The 16,843-nt window shown below is 45.9% G+C and overlaps 2 protein-coding genes across 13 annotated transcripts in view; one reads left to right on the top strand and one right to left on the bottom strand.

Moving 5' to 3' along the window:
* Positions 1 to 16,843, top strand: part of MILR1 (mast cell immunoglobulin like receptor 1) — a 162,449-nt gene that overhangs the window by 75,457 nt on the left and 70,149 nt on the right. The gene's annotated exons all lie outside the window — the stretch shown is intronic.
* The window catches only part of PECAM1 (platelet and endothelial cell adhesion molecule 1), a 74,213-nt gene that overhangs the window by 32,996 nt on the left and 24,374 nt on the right, over positions 1 to 16,843 (bottom strand). For 4 of the 12 annotated variants that reach the window (XM_075903895.2, XM_075903897.2, XM_075903896.2 and 1 more), the window contains exons 8-13: positions 14,828 to 15,106; positions 14,346 to 14,450; positions 12,041 to 12,068; positions 11,195 to 11,268; positions 7,169 to 7,231; positions 3,903 to 3,971 (exon numbers count right to left, since the gene is read on the bottom strand). In XM_075903895.2, the coding sequence (XP_075760010.2) occupies positions 3,903 to 3,971; positions 7,169 to 7,231; positions 11,195 to 11,268; positions 12,041 to 12,068; positions 14,346 to 14,450; positions 14,828 to 15,106 (618 nt within the window). The remainder of the gene's footprint in view (positions 1 to 3,902; positions 3,972 to 7,168; positions 7,232 to 11,194; positions 11,269 to 12,040; positions 12,069 to 14,345; positions 14,451 to 14,827; positions 15,107 to 16,843) is intronic. The other 8 variants (XM_075903899.2, XM_075903902.2, XM_075903904.2 and 5 more) reach the window with 2 other exon arrangements.

The following is a 16,843-nucleotide window of genomic DNA, read 5'->3' as shown; positions in this document are numbered from 1 at the left end:
TAATCCCTTAAGATACAATACAGTGGTCCCAATATCTAAGGGCACCATTTAGCAATGGTAAATAGGTTACCTGCTTCGAATGCAGCCAGAGAGCCCCAAGAAGAGAATTACAATGAATCACTGCTCTGAGACACTAGCCGTCTTGCTGCCAGGCTCAGAAGCAATACATTTGTACAAACAACCCTTTATACAGCTAGGCTACATCTACACTGGCACTCTTTTCCGGAAATGCTTAAAACGGAACAGTTTTCCGTTATAAGTATTTCCGGAAAAAGCACGTCTACATTGGCAGGATGCTTTTCTGGAAAAGCACTTTTTCTGGAAAAGCATCCGTGGCCAATGTAGACGCGCTTTTCCATGAAAAAGCCCCGATCGTCATTTTCGCGATTGGGGCTTTTTTGCAGAAAAGACTACTGTGCTGTCTACACTGGCCCTTTTCCGTAACAGTTTTTCCAGAAAAGGACTTTTGCCCGAACAGGAGCAGCATAGTTTTTCCAGAAAAACACTGACAATTTTACAGTAGATCGTCATTGCTTTTCCAGAAAAGCAAGCGGCCAGTGTAGACAGCTGGCAAGTTATTCCGGAAAAGCGGCTGATTTTCCGGAATAAGTGGCCCAGTGTAGACACAGCCCTAATGAAACAAGAATGTCTTCAGCACAGAAATAAACCGGTGTACTTTGGTAGCTGGAAAGAGCAAGTTTGTGATTTTCTTCCTTTGGCTTTTCAGCTTGTCAAGCTAAAGTTGAGTGCTGAGATGTGATTTAATATCCCCAAAGGATTGCATTTATTCCTAATGGCTTGGACTTTTGTGTGTGTTCTGAACAATTTGCCCACTTTCTGCACAAGGAGCCTGAGGATCCCATGATTTTTTGGGTGAGGTAAAAAGATTGAGTTGTACATGCCATCATTGGGAACAGGGTCCAGCAAGCAGATTACCTGAAAGGCTACGAGGAAGATGCACTAACACCAGGCTAAGAGGTCTGGCTACTGCCATCATTATTACTTGTATTACACTCATGTGTGGGAGTTCTGGTTATGGATCTGCTATGCTAAGTGCTGTACCTTGGAACTATTAAGACATGTAACAATGAGGCCTACAAATTTTCCCAATTTGTGAGCTCAGATTTATGTATATAAAAGTTCATAAGATATTACAATAACCTATACCAACAAATGTCGATGGAAAAAGATGCAAAGGGGTGACAGATGAATTGAGTTACTTTAATTAAAAAGGCCTCCTGATGTCATTCATGGACTGTATTGAAATTATGCTGGTTAAAAACACTGGAAAAGAGGAGCTGGAAATTAATGAGCCAAAATTAATATATTGGATATGAAGCCAATATAGTGGAAGGAATGGGCTATTCCTCCTACCAAAGCCTTTCTAGGGCTCTAACAAGAAATATTTGGAGGGGAGAGTATGAAGGAATAAAGGAAGAACAGAAGAAGTAAAGACAGAGGCTACTAAAGTGAGCTTCACCATCAAGATTCCTATGCCCACATTTCCTGCTATCCCAGGCATTCACCATCTTGATCCTGAGAGACGTTAACCACACCAGACCATTCCAACCAAGGGGGGTCAACAGAATTGCCAGGCCCCTGGTAGGGTTACCAGGTGGCTTCAAAAAAACCACACTTGATCTCAGATGGGGAGGGGGGGACCAGCCGGGAGGAGATGCGGGGGCGGGGGGAATAGCCAGCGGGAAGCAAGGCTGGGGGGCGGGGATAGCGGGGCTGGCCGTGGGAGATGGGGGGGGGGGGAACTGGCTGACGGGAAGCAGGGCTAGCCGGGAGGAGGTCGGGGGGAGCGAGGCTGGCTGGGGGGGGGAAACCAGCAGGTGGGGAGCAGGACTTACCCAGGTACACACAGATTCTGGGGTGTTCCCCGTCCCACATACAGTCCCATAAAAGTATGAGCGAGTCCGGCCCCAGGGATTCCCTCCTGCACCGGCCCCGCCCCCCCTTGCGTAGTTGCGTGCTGCCTGGCTGGTAGACACACTCACGCAGTGTGAGCATGTCTACCAGCCAGACAGTTCACAACTACATACTGATACGCCTAATAATAATCAACTTACCTAATTAGAAAATACCGGACATTTTACATGTCCGGTATTTTCTCAATTTGTTCCCCGGACAGAATCCTCAAATACCGGACTGTCGGCTTTGAAACTGGCAACCCTACCCCTGGGCAAGGGGGGCAGTTCAATACTCCCAGAAGGGACGGGGCTGGAGCAGCCCAGCCCTCGGTGCTGGCCAGACCTCACCGCGCCCCTCCCCCACCTTAGCATGCCGGTGGTGATTTAAAGGACCCAGCCGGAGCCCTGAACCCTTTTGAATCACTGGGCACTGGGGAAGTTGCCCCCTTCCCCTCATCCCTCCTGTCAACAGGTCTGATCCCACCACATCAGTTCCAGCTGAATCTGAATTACCACCTCCTGGGGTGATGGTTATTACTATTTAAGAGACGTTCAGATGGCAGGGGAGGGGAGAGATGGGCTTCCTTCTAAAAAACCATCTACAGCAGGGGTGGGCAAAAGGGCCTCTATGAGCTGGATCCGGCCCGCCAAGCGGGTTGATCCAGCCTGCACAGACCCTGCTGCTCCCCCGCCCCCAGGCTAATTAGGTGCGTGAAGTGCAGGAAGCCTCTTCCCGTCCAGTCAGGAGCATACGGCACTTTGAAGCGCAGCGTGCTGCTTGCAGGGCGGGGGCAAAGCGGAGAAGGCTTCGCGTGCTCCCCTGCCCCCCGGCCCTATTTGATCTAGGGGCAGAGGAGCACAGGAAGCCTCTTCCCATGCCAGGGGCATGGACACCTAGGGGGAACGTGCGGGCGGGCAACGGCACTCCCACACCCCCAGACCAATTATTGTCTGGGAGCGGGGAACCCAGAAGTATCTTGGCCCCGCCCCGTTCGCTTGATGCTCCGCCTCTCCTGCTTCATGTCCCGCCCCTTCATGTGCAGCCCAGGGACACTTCAAAAATTTCCAAAGTGACCCCTGGCAAAAAATTATTGCCCACCCCTGATCTACAGCTAAATGGAAAAGGAACAAGGGATGTTGTTCCAATGAAAGCCCTATGTAATACTTGACATGTCAAATGCTTGAACTGGCTTTCCTTCTTTTCCGTCTCTTTCAGATACAGAAGAGTTTTTACTGGTGTGTTTGCCAGGGCATTAAGTGGCTGAGGTCTCTGGGTACCAAGCACCAGACTTTGTTTAACAGGGACTGGATTACGTTCACTCCTTTAGCCCAACTAATCCTTCTGAATGAATACCACAGACAGCAGGAAGCTGCTGTTACCAGGGCAACCAACATTTCCACTTCCCTGCATTCTCCCTGGGTACCTCTGCACTACACGTGTGACAGCAGCACTGTCACCTAAATGCTACCACCACCACAAATTTACCGTTTTCTATCACAGTAAATCCCCTCAAGAGGCAGAAGCTGTGTCTACAGAGTTCAGTTGACATAGGTTTTAGGCGTAGGCCAGGTCTCTGTTTTCCTGTAGGCCATAGGACACTCTCCAGCTCCCCTCAGGCCCTACGGGACTAATCCCAGTTCCTATGCTCTATCTCCTAAAAGAAAAAATTAAAGTACCCCTTAGTGGGTATGAGCCACAGCAGGCTGCTTTCTGCTCAGATCCCAGCTGCCTAGCCAAAGATCTTACATGGCAGGGTAGGGCATGTGCACAAGAGAACCAGGGAGGAAAGGGAAAGGCCTGGCTGGCTCTGGTAACTGCAGTCCTGCTGATATCACAATAGTCCCTGCATCACTGAGAGCTATTACCAGGGAACTACCCTCCACACACAACAGGACCTACTCCAGCTCCCAGTGAAATCAATGGCAGAAAGAGCAGGTCTGAAATGACTCCCACTTCATAACTATATAAGTCAGCCAACTAATTACCTCTGCAAGGATCAGGCGTTGACACTTCAACTTCAGTATATTCCACCTCAGCACTCTCCTGGTCAGGTCCTGGCCCAAAATAGCAAGAAGACGTTTCTTTGTAGCACTCCCCATTCCCTACTCACTGTGAGCCTGAGCCCGACACAAGTGAAGTCATGGTCAAGCGTGCAAGGACTTTAGTGGACACAAGATCAGTGAGTCTGCTGTGGGAGGTTGGGGATCAGCCCAGCATGGAGACAGCAGCTGAAGCAGAATTCCTTCCTAAAACTGTGGAGTCTAGATGGTGTCTGAGTGGGGCTTTTGTCTTTTATTGATGGTCTTGAAAAACACCCTTGCCCCGCCCCTTTTTTGAGGCCACGCCTTACTCACTCCACCCCTTCCCTCCATTGCTTGCCCTCCGCACCCTCACACGCTCATTTTCACCAGACTGAGGATGGCCGGGAAGGGTCCTTTTTCAACTGGTTGTTCAGTTGAAAACTGGCCACGTGACCACCCTGTTCCCTACACCAGAGTTCTCTATGTGCCTGTTCCACTCTCCCCCCTTTTGCTGCCCTTTTTCTCCCCATTATTTTCTCGTTTTCCCCAGTCGTTGAAAAAGTAGCATCTCATCTGCATTTCTTTAACCTCTCTGCTTACCTCAGTGTCCTCCTTTCATCTTATGATCTCTGGCCCCTGCTTCTGAGTCCCTCTCATTAGTCTTCTTCCCTTCACTGTGCAAGTATGTTTTAGATGCTAGCGTTTTCAAATAGCCCACTATTTTACCTCCAATGGCCTCTCCAACTACTGCCACATGTACCCTCTAAGGTCATTGAATGTGCCACCAATTGCTGTCTAGAGCTCTTCTCCACTTGTTCCAGGCTTGACCCTCCCCAGTCATCTCTTGCCCACCACTAAAATAGCTCTCAGAATCTTCAATAGCCTTCTCCCAGCCAAAGCTCAGAACCAATACTCTCTGCTCGTCCTCCTGGGCCTGCATTCAACATTTTCTTCTTGAAATCCTGCCCTCTGCTTTCATGAATCTGTTCGCTCCTGACTCTTCTCCTTCCTCCCTAATGAGCCCATCAGCATTTCACTTAAAGGATCCTCATCATGCCTGCCCTTCAATTTTCTTTTGGAGTTCCTCAGTCCCTTTCTCATTTCCTTCTGTATCTTTTCTCAGGAGAAAACTATCATCTCTAGACGGATGACTCTCAGAGCTTCCTCTCCACTCTAGACCTCCATCCTTCTGTCCAAGATAATCTCGGTCTTTATAATATCTCCTTGGTGATGGCCATTTTATAAGCATAAAATCAACACGGCTAAAAAAAAACCTCTCAATCCTTCCTCACCTGCCTTCCCAAAATTCCTCTTTTCTCAGTCACCACGGACATCGCCACCATCCTGACTGTCACTCATGCCTGTAAACTTTACCTGCCACTAGGCCCTCTCTCTAGATCTTCACATCCAGGCTTTGTCCACATCCGACTGCTTCTTCCTAAACAAGATCTTGAGCCTCAACCAGCCTTTCCTCTCCATCTGTGCTGCTAAAACTCTCATCCAGACCCTCTCAAGTCTTGACTATGGCAGCCTTCTGCTCACCAGCCTTTACTAATCCCACTGTCCCACTTGTATCCATTCGAAATGCCGCTGCAACTGTTCTTCTGGTTCGTCACCTGGAACTTTGCGCTCTCCACTGGCTCCTCCTTCGCTACTGCACTACTTGTCTTCACCTTCATGGGCTCTCCCAGCTGTACCTATTATTACATACGCTGCTGGGACAGTGACCCTCACCTCTGGTCTGCCAGTGATACCAACTTTCAATGCCCCTTTGTTATATTTTCGACAATGTCCCATTGTGCTGTCCCCCCACGCTGCATATGGGGGGGGGGAGCTTCCAACCGAACATCGGCAGAGCCACCTTGGTTACCCTCCTCCAAATCCCTTTTTAAAGCTTTTTTGCCACAATGCCTATAAAAAGCTTGACCACAGGTAGCCAGCTGGTGTGCTGAGATTGTGGCTTTTCATACTGACCAGAGGATCTGAGCGTTGTATCTATCTACTGTCTCTTGCCTCATATTTAGACTATCAGTTCTCTGGAGCAAGAAACAGTCATAGGATCCATAGAATTTATGGCCAGAAGGAACCAATCTAATCTGACCTCCTGAACAACACAGGTCATAAGACATTTTTGCTGTAAATTTGCCCAGCCAAAACCATGTTATCCATCAGGTTAGCAGGAATCACATTTTGAATGCTCACATGCCTACATGGCAAGTATTGACATGAGCAGTGAGGATTGAGGGGAAACAATAGTATCCATCTATGAGTTTTCAGCCATAATATCACCAGAATATTTACATTTAAGCACTGCTTTTTAACTAGTTTTTTTAAACACTTAGCCCTGAAAAAAAAAGTATCTGTATACAGCTATACATCTAGATGACACAACACCTGATACCATGATGACTTTAAAAAGGAGAATTTTTAAAAAAGCCTATCTGGCATCATAATTAGCTGGAAGATCATTTTCTTCATATTTCATACAGTTTAAAATGTCAAGAGCTGAAAAAATTATAAAAGCCAAGATAAATAGAAGGCAAAGGAAGCCTATGAAAGATTCTCTGTGGAAGATTCAAACATAATATTGGTAGTTTGAAATACATTTCTCAGTAAATAATAATAATAATAATAATAACTTTCCTTTTTCCTATGCCACTAATTGACAGAAGCAACTCATTAGACTCAGAACACACCTGGGACATAAACAATGTTACTCTCATTTTGCAAGTGGGAAATACAAAAAACGTAGACACAGAGAGATGAATGACTTCCCTCAGTATTACAGGCAGTCCCCGGGTTACGTACAAGATAGGGACTGTAGGTTTGTTCTTAAGTTGAATCTGTATGTAAGTCGGAACTGGCGCCCAGATTCAGCCGCTGCAGACCAGGGGGACGGAGAGCAGAGCAAAGCCGCGGAGCACGCGGCCAGCGGACAGCCCAGACGCGTCTGGGCTGTCCGCTGCCCGCATGTTCCGCCGCTTTGCTTCCTCTCCCTGGTCTGCTGGAGACCAGGGAGAGGAAGGGCCCCGTTCGTAACTGCGGATCCGACATAAGTCGGATCCGCGTAACTCGGGGACTGCCTGTACATGACGATGAGGTAGGAGAAAATTAATGAACCCTAGAGGGCCTAATTGCCAGTCCCCTGCTCTCACAATCAGACATGAACCCACCACCTTTATTTCCAAAATGATAAAAAGTTGTGGTTAAAAAATGAGTGTGAAAATTACCTTTATTTTCATCTGTTGATTTTACATGATTTTCACCATCTTCGCTGTAAACTGACTCTAAAACTAAATATGCAAGCAGAAAGTGAGCCAACAAGCAGCAGAAGATAGCTGTGCTTCATTCATTCCTTTTGCTTTCTCATTAAAATACAACAGAACTGTATTTGTGACAGTATCACCCCATGCAATGATTTAATTATTTAGGGGAAATTCTGCCCTTGAGTATGTGTCTAAGCCCCTCTCATAATATAAGAAAGAAGAATTTGGACTTTTAAGAGGACCAATTTAAAGCTAAAGGAAAACAAGGAATATCTTGGTTCATGTTGTGTGATCTTTTCATAATGTGAGAGTTTATCTGCATTGGATCACTGACACCAATGGAATTCAGACTCAGACTGAGGGCCAGAAATACCCTGCTGAGGTCAAAGAACATACTGAGATTGTTTTGGAATGGGGAAAAAAAAACCCTTATCTTAAAGACTGGTGTCTTCCGGAGTTTGGAAAAGATAAACAAGACAGGGGTGTCTTCTAGTGGAGAGGCAGGACTTGATAGTAGTTAAAAACAGGGACAGTAAGTGAGTAGTCATGGGCGGTGAGTGAAGGCAGGGCTGGGGGAGGCAAGCCCCCAGCCTCAGCCCCTGCCCTGCCCCTTCTGCTTAGGCTCTGCCCCTCACAGGAGCCAAACCACCTCACTGCCTTGCCTCCACACCATGAGGGGCCGGGGCAGCATGCTGCACCCCCCTCCTTGAGCAACACTCTGCCCCCCAGCATGTCTACAGTAGGGGTATGTCTAGACTGCATCCCTCTGTCAGCAGAGGGATGCAGATTAGGCAGGTTGACATTGCAAATGAGACAGGGATTTAAATATCCCGTGCCTAATTTGCATAAAAATGGCCACCGCATTCTGCCGACTCAACACTTTGTCGGCAAAAAGTGGCAGTCTAGAGGGGGATCTGTTGAGAGAGAAAGCCTTTTTCGACAGATCCTGTAAACCTCCTTGCAGGAGGCATAAAGGATCTGTCAAAAAAGGCTTTCTTTCTTGACAGATCCCCCTATAGACTGACACTTTTTGCCGACAAAGTGTTGAGTCAGCAAAGCGCGGTGGCCATTTTTATGCAAATTAGGCATGGGATAGTTAAATCCCTGCCTCATTTGCAATGTTGACCTGCCTAATCTGTATCACTCTGCCGACAGTCTAGACATACCCTAGGTGTGCTGGGGGCAAGGCCAGGCTGGTGGTTTGGGAAGCCAATGCCTTCCCCTGCCTAGCATACCAGCTGCCCATGTGAGTAGTTCAATGTTCTACTGTCTCTTGGGCAGATCACCTGATCTCTGTGTCTTGGTTTTTCCTTCTACAGAAAGGGGGTAAATGGCTTATCCACCTTTATGAAGTGTTTTCAGACCCTGGGATGAAAGATACTGTAAACATACACAATTATTAGTATTTGGTGGTCTGAGCACAAAGCTGGAAACAATGAACTCCTATTGTCTTAGATTGACAATAGGCATGCTTATGTTTCATTATTCAAAGAACCAGCTTGGTACTTTACCATTGAACAAGTCCTGGGCGTATGGATGATTGATAAGAATAGACCTCGGTCTCTCCATGCAGGAGTTCAAATACTTCAATTACTAGCTTCCATAAAAGTGCTGACTTTTTAGACAGTACTGTGGGTAGCATCATACTACAGCAGTCTAACCATAAATGCAGTGCAGGATGGTAGGATGGGGAGAATTTCCTTGGTACAGGTTGAACCTCTCTAATTTGGCATCCTCAGGACTCTGACCAGTTCCGAACCAAAGAATTTTCTGGATCCCGGGAAGTCAATATTGTCTGTCAGCATTATCAACACTTCTACTGCTTACTGGGATGTTACAGGACATTTAGGGGTAAATTAGAGCTTAATAACATCAGAGAACACTGAGAGCCAAGATTGGTGGCTGTACACAAACTTTATGGGACCACGGAAAAGTTGGCTGCACCCATGATAAGTAGACATGCAGCTAATTAAAATCATGCTGGATGACTGATGTTTCTGAACCAGAGAGGTTCACCTGTATTGATTTAATAAAGCTTGCCATAAAAGTCTGCCGCAATGCTCCCTCTTCAGGAAGTTCCGGTAGCCTGATACTTACTGACCTTTCTTTCTTTAGCAAGAGTTTAAGCAACGCATATACAGCCGGTCCCCGAGTTGTGAATGGTCGACTTACGACCATTTGCAGTTACGACCAAAGCTGTCGTAAATGGTGGACCCCGAGTTACGAACACGATCTGCGCTTACGAACAGCGCAGTTGTGTGTATCTCTATGGGGTCTGACTTACGAACAAACCTAGTTATGACCAATTGCTTGGTCTGTAAGCAGTTCGTAAGTCGGGAAGAGGCTATATTGGCAAAACTTTGCTCAGAATAAAATGAAAGAGAAATGTCAGCAAATGGCTCCAGCCAAGAAGTACTATGAAGATTACCACGTTCAGCTATGTGCCAAAATGATGCAGGCTAGGACCAGGGAAGAAAGGGTGCGTGAGTGTGCTTTTTTCCCTTGTTCTACTAGGGAGAAGACTCCAGTATTGAGTGAGCATCTTTCCCCCTTTACTGTGTGGTGTGTATTTATATTTGTGAGAAATCAAAGTTTTTTGGTACAAAATGTTAGAGGCCAACTAAGCTAAACAGCACAGGCCATGAAGATCCAAGCTCCTTCCTTCTAAGTGTGGCTCTGTTAGTTTTTCTGGCAGCAACCATCCTGGAGCCAAGAGCTTCTAAACATCCACATGGTCTACTCTTGGAAGAAAGCATACGTAAGACTATCTGCTGGATAGTCATGTCCTAATTGAAATGATTGTTCTCTAGAAGGACTGCCACACATTAGAGCAGCCACCTCCCACCTAAACAAAAGCTACAATGAACTTTCACTGTTGGGCAACAAAAGCTACTGGGCTTAGCCAAGGTGGGACAGTAGGGTCCAACTTAGTAAGGAGGAAGGGAGGGGAGGGGAGAGTGGGGAGGACAGTACAGAACAGCAGAGGGAACTATTTGGGGAAAGGAGCTCTCTTCACCATTAGCTCGCAAAGATGAGTTTGGAGAATGTTTCTATTGGTATCAAAAGTAAGGCGCCCTTAACTTTCCTTTTGAAAAATGATTAAAAATGACACCCCTCAATCAGTTAGATCCTTTTTAATGTTACAAAACCTACTTTATCTTTTTTACTGTTGTACATGCATCAGCTATGTGGGAGGAAGCTGAATTCTAATTCTACTCATGCATCAATTCATTATAAATTGCATCAATGAGATTTAGGTTGGACATTAGGAAAACCTTTCTGTCCAAGGGGTTAAGCACTGGGGAGGCTGTGGAATCGGAGTACAGATTTTAAAGAGCAGGTTAGACAAGCACCTGTCAGAAATGGTTTAGAAAACTTAGTCCTGTCATTTACTGCATGGGACTGGATTAGGTGACCTCTCGAGGTCCCTTTCAGTCCTATGATTCTATCACGTTGAGGACCAATGCTGCCCTCAGTTATTTTAACTTGATGAGCGCAAAGATGATAGAGTTGTAACAGGAGTGGTGATCTAAGGCGAGAACTGTGCTTCAGGTTGCATGGAGGAGTAAGATCATCTATGTAAACAGCAAATATTGAGTCTGATTGGGCCTCAAAGATCAACATGAGCCCAACTTGATTTGGTCCCTATCCTATGCCATGTCTCATGTTTACTCCTATGTATGACTAAGGCTTGTTCCATTAAACTATTTCCAACCACTATATCCACCTCATTTTCAGAGAAGATTTCATTGTGCATACACAAAAACAATAAAAAACCCACCCCTTACATTTGTACATGCAGACTGGATAACTGCATTTCCGCATTATCCAATCTACACATACAAAGGCCTTTTTTGTGGGTACATCTACTAGTCCATCATTTAAAAATTGGGCTCCAGAACAAACCATGATCATGCAAAGCCAAATTACTAAACAAACATTCATTGATTAAAGCATAAGGCTGACAGAGAATATTAAACACTATTTTACCAGGATAGAATTCCCCATCATTGTTCTGTCCAGATGCCGGTTTCTCACTAGTTGAATTAGTGGCTGCTGTGGATCTAAAAAGGAAATATACAAAAATAGACATGACTAAGGAACCATCCTTGAAAATAAAAAAAAGTAAGAATTGTTTAATTTGGCACCACTCCTTTATTACCCTTTTAAATTAATAGAAGTTTTGCTATTGACCTCAGTAAGAGCAAAAACAAACCCCAACGTCCAGAGTTATCCCCCTTGTCTTCTACTATATGTGTATTTGATTTTAACCCTGCATCTGTAGGCATTCAAATCCCAGCCTGACATTCCCCATTTCTAGCAGCTGGCCCATTTCCATTTTGAATATTTCCTCATCCTGTTACTTGGGTCTGCTGCAAGTAGCTGCAAGCATCTGGGCATTTCTTCATTATCTGGGGCTATGTTTACACTACAGAGATACCACCAGTATCCCAGAAAAAATCTGCTGCATCCAGGGAACACGTCCGCTTTTTTGGATCAGTTTCTGAAAAAGTGGGTGCATTCTTTAGGAAGCCCTGTATTCCTCCTTCCATTTTATGAGGAATAAAGTCTCTTCTGAAAGAGGAGGTTTTTCCCACATTTGGTCCCACATCTGGCCAAATGTCAGAAAAAACTCTTCCAAAAAAAGAATCGGAAAAAGGTATGCAGTGGAGATATAGCCTGAGCTACAAGTACAAATGCTGTTTTTGTGGGTGCGTCTACTATTCCATACTGTTTTCTAGCTGAGAGAATAAGATACATATGTACGGTGAAACATAAGCCTCCAGCATTTCAATCAGAAACATTTTATCATTTCCAAAAAAAAAGCCATCTTACCCAGACATCTCCACAGAAGGATGTTTACCTTGCAAGGGAAAGAGAAGAGATAATCTGTTATATCCTGAACAACTAGAAAGATAAACTTAATAAGAGATGAAAATGAAAGCTACATGTAGGGGCCCATTCATCTCTGAGTTACGATCATTTCTAGAGACCAGGGTGAGCTTTGGTAACTTGTTTAGCGGATGTAGAAGTTGCCAGATTGATTAGAGGACTTCATGGGCCAGGATGAGCACAGAACAGATAAAGTGCTGACAGTCTCAATACAGGAGCCCATATTCCCCTCTCGATCGAATGGGGATGCTTCCAAAGATGAAAGGATAGCTCAAACCCATGGCCCACTCAGTTCTTGGCCTCCTATCTAAGACTGTCAACTAAGAGGCTAAATGTGATGGTTTTGTGTACAGACCGCTGAAAAACTTTCATATCTTAACTTTGGGTGGCAGAGCTATACTGACCTAGACCAAAATTAAGAAGTTTCTTAAGCACTCTATATCCTATTTCCAATCCCTTTGGCCATGCAGTTCTCAATCTGACAGAGATGCTATGATCTAAAACCTTGCTCTTTAGGCAGGCCAATATGCAAAATATCTGGGAGTGTCAGACACCCTAAAGGTTCCCAAAGGTTTTGGTTCACAATGGACCAGTCCTTCCTATTTTTCTAGAACAAAAAACATGAAAGAATAATGCAATTGTGATTAACCAAATCTGGAGCTCACTATTCAGTCAAAACTCACAATGAATAGGAATTGCTTTTGAGTAGAGACTGAATACATGCTTAATAAGAACTTTAAGTTTTTGAGGCAATATGCATTTAGAGAGGGGCCTGACCCACCCCTACATTTGGGGAAGGAAGAGGGAGTCCAGAACTTGAACCCAGATCTGCATTTCATAGCTGTATGATGGATCAAACCAAACCAAACCAAGGCAAACGACCTGAAGCACTGGGGTGATTTAAAAATCCAGATCTGCGTCCAAATTATGTGACTTTTACCCATGTATAACACCACTTTCTACTAGCCCCTTCTCTTCCGTAGGACTGTTGCCAGGATTTGCCATCACTTGCAGGTGTTCAGAATGCTGCAGCATGTTTACCTCTCCGTCTGAGCCACTAAGATCATTTTTCTCTCACCCAGGATCTCTTTACATTGACTGATCATGAAGCAGTTCAATCATTAAGTTGGCTCTGTTAGTTTATAGAGCCTCTAAATGGATGGGCTAGCTGTTCGCTCCTGGAGACTGGTCATGATGGGCATTTGTGCTCTCGTGTGTAAAACATCACTTTTTCAAGATCCCACCATCAGAGCTTAGGCCCCTCTCACTTTGGTTGAGAAGATATCATGATTTTACAGGGACAGTATTGATATTCTGAGTTTTTTCTTACATAGGCACCTACTTGCCATCTGGTCACCCTATCCTCCCCTGGAGACCTTAGTTCAAGGGGGACTTAGGATGAGGACACACTACCTCTTGACAGCCAACTCAGTCCTTGTTTAAAAACATACTTTAACCTCCCCTCCAAAATATGATTTTGTAATCATCATTTTTGGCCCTACATTCGTCACCTTTGCCCCCACACTGCTATTTCAGCCCTGGGTTCTTAGGGTATGTCTACACTACCCCGCTAGTTCGAACTAGCGGGGTAATGTAGGCATACCGCACTTGCAAATGAAGCCCGGGATTTGAATTTCCCGGGCTTCATTTGCATAAGCCGGCCAGCGCCATTTTTAAATGCCGGCTTGTTCGAACCCCGTGCCGCGCGGCTACATGCGGCACGGGATAGATAGTTTGGAATGGCTTGCTAGTTCGAACTATCTATCCCGTGCCGCGTGTAGCCGCGCGGCACGGGGTTCGAACAAGCCGGCATTTAAAAATGGCGCCAGCCGGCTTATGCAAATGAAGCCCGGGAAATTCAAATCCCGGGCTTCATTTGCAAGTGCGGTATGCCTACATTACCACCCTAGTTTGAACTAGGGTGGTCGTGTAGACATACCCTTATAGCCAAACCCTCCATTGGTTCTATTAATTCAGTACCCAAAGAATAGAAGCAAAATGCAGGACAATGTAGCACTTTAAAGACTAACAAGATGGTTTATTAGATGATGAGCTTTCGTGGGCCAGAACCACTTCCTCAGATCAAATAGTGGAAGAAAATAGTCACAACCATATATACCAAAGGATACAATTAAAAAAATGAATACATATGAAAAGGACAAATCACATTTCAGAACAGGAGGGGGATGCGGGGGAGGGGGGAAGAAGGAAGGAAGGAAGGTATAGAATAGAAGAGATTCATCGTTACCCTTTTCCTTCTTACGCAAGTACCACCAGAAACCAGAAGCTGCTATGGCAATTACAGCCAAGACAATTGCTGCGATAAACCCTTTCTGCCATGCAGCCAGGATGACTGGAAATGAGAAGAGACACGTGTGATAATACATGCAGCGGTACAAAGTCACTACTGGCTTTAACCACTCCCAGCTCCTCACTGCAAGCGGTGTCGGCATTACGAAAAGCAGCGGGAGCAGCACAGTATTTCCGCAAGGAACACTGATTTCTTACATGAAATCATCAGTGTTCTTGCGGAAATTCAAGCGACCAGTGTAGACAGCTGGCAAGTTTTTCCGCAAAAGCAGCTGCTTTTGCAGAAAAACTTGCCAGTCTAGACACAGCCTAACAGTATATGTCACAGAAGATTTGAGATAGACCCATTCTATAGTATTCAGAGCAGCGTAAATCTCCCAAGTTGTCCTCTCAGGGTGTGCCATGAGGAGCATAGCTTACCGTTAATGAATAGCAAGTTGCTTCGCACAGGCAAGCTGGCCCGGTTGGAGACTTCACAAAAATATTTCCCTGTGTCTTGCTTCTTCAACGATGTCATCTGCCAGATGACTTTAGTGCTCATTTTGCTTTCATAAAATAAAGGTTTCTTGTCATTTTGTTTAAAAATGCTGAAGTTGATTGGCAAAGATCCTTCTTTTACAGAGCAGAAAAAAGTAATATCTCCACCACTCTCTGCTTCCTGATAGAGTAAACTTCCAAAGCTTACATTCCTAATAGGAGCTGCAGATGAAAGCGTGGGGGGAAAGACATATCAGGTTATAAAATACTATTGTAGAAATGCTTCATGTGGTGCCAGTTCATCTTCATGTCAAACAGACTGACAACACATGACGTGTGTTCATTTATTCCCATGCTCCCTAGACAGCCTTTGTTCAGGAGCAATGCCCATTTATTTATATGTAACTCAATAATGTCTATTCCCTCGTCTACTTATGGTTGCTCAAAATAACCAAAAACAAAAGGAGAGAAAGTCTGAACCAAAGCCTATTAAAGTCAATGAAAGTTTTCCTATAACTTGAATGGGTTTTAAATCAGGGAACAATTTAGATATTACTAGAAATATCAACCACTTCCTCAGCTTGTGTAAACCATCATAGCAACCTTGGCTTCAGGGGAGTTATGCTATTTTACACGAGCTAAAAATCTGGCACAATACTTCTAAATCTGTCTATCTATAAAATATACATAATTTAGAGGGTTTGTGTGTCATCCATCTGAGAGTCCATTTGTTCAAGAAGTCATCCTAAACTAAAAGAGCTAGGGCCACCACATTTGGTATGCAACGTCTTGTTATCCTAACTTAGGCAAAGTTTGGTTTGCTTTGGTTGTGCCAGGAAAATGGGAAGTGCCTGGAATTCGATTGTTTTCATAACACAGAAAGGGAGGGGGCTGATAGAAGGGACAGTTATATTGCAGAGTGACCACTGGGGGCAGTGAGCATGGGGGACAGCTGTACTGCAGGGTGACCACAGGGTGTGGCCAGCTGGGGCCAGAACTTTCCATGTTACTAGCCACCAGCCCAGGTAAGTGGTCCCCCTGCCTCAAACCCTCCTACTCCTGGCCCTCAGCCATAGTACCAGATGGGGGGAGCCCCGCTAGCCTCAGCCCCACCACCCTTGAGGAGCTACAGAGCAGGGTCAGGCAGCAGAGCTTCACCACCCCGACAAGATGGAGACTACCAACACCCTCCCTCCCCAGTAAACTGGAGGCCAGGGCCAGCCAATGCAGCCCCTGAGGAGCACCACCAGGGCTGGGGCTAAGGCTGAGCCATACAGCCCCACCACCACCCCAGGAGCATCACCAGGGCCAAGGCTGGAGGACTGTGCAGCCCCGCTCCCATCCCCAGAGGAGCACCAATGGGACCAGAGCTGAGAACTGTGGCTCCAGCCTCTCCTGAAGAGAACCTCCAGGGCCAGGCACCTCAGCCCTGGCCCCCACAGGAGGAGCCCATAGCAACAGAAGCATTCTTGCTACCGCAGGCGGCCCCAGTGAGCCTCCCCAGACCTCCCAGCGCCCTACCCTGAGACCCCTGGCCTGAGCCCCCCAACCCCTACCCTGAAACCTGCATCCCCTATGCCCTGAGGCTTCCCACACTTCCCAACCCCTGCTCTCACTCTTACACCCCACTCCTGCCCTGGGCACCCCCATAACAAATTCCCTGCCTTGACTCCTCTACCCTGCCCCACTGCCAGCCCCCTGCCCTGAAGGAGCCAAACAATGCCAGGTAAGTATTCTAGTCTACAATATATTTCAGAATTTGTGTGTCCAGCTGGCTGTGAGTCTGTTTGTTCAAGAACTCCTCCTAAATAGTAAGAGCTAGGACCCCCAAATTTGGTATCCAGCCTCCTCTCATCATAACTTAAAGCAAGGAAAGGGTTTGGTTATGCCAGGACAATGAGATGTGCTTGGAATTTGATTCTTTCTTATAAAATAGAAAGGGAGGGGGTCTATTGGCAT

This window comes from Pelodiscus sinensis, chromosome 20, assembly GCF_052426305.1.
Source record: "Pelodiscus sinensis isolate ZL-2025 chromosome 20, ASM5242630v1, whole genome shotgun sequence".
Taxonomy (NCBI): Eukaryota; Metazoa; Chordata; order Testudines; family Trionychidae; genus Pelodiscus; species Pelodiscus sinensis.
Note: the sequence above shows the minus strand (reverse complement) of the source record. Positions and strands in the feature narration are given on the sequence as shown.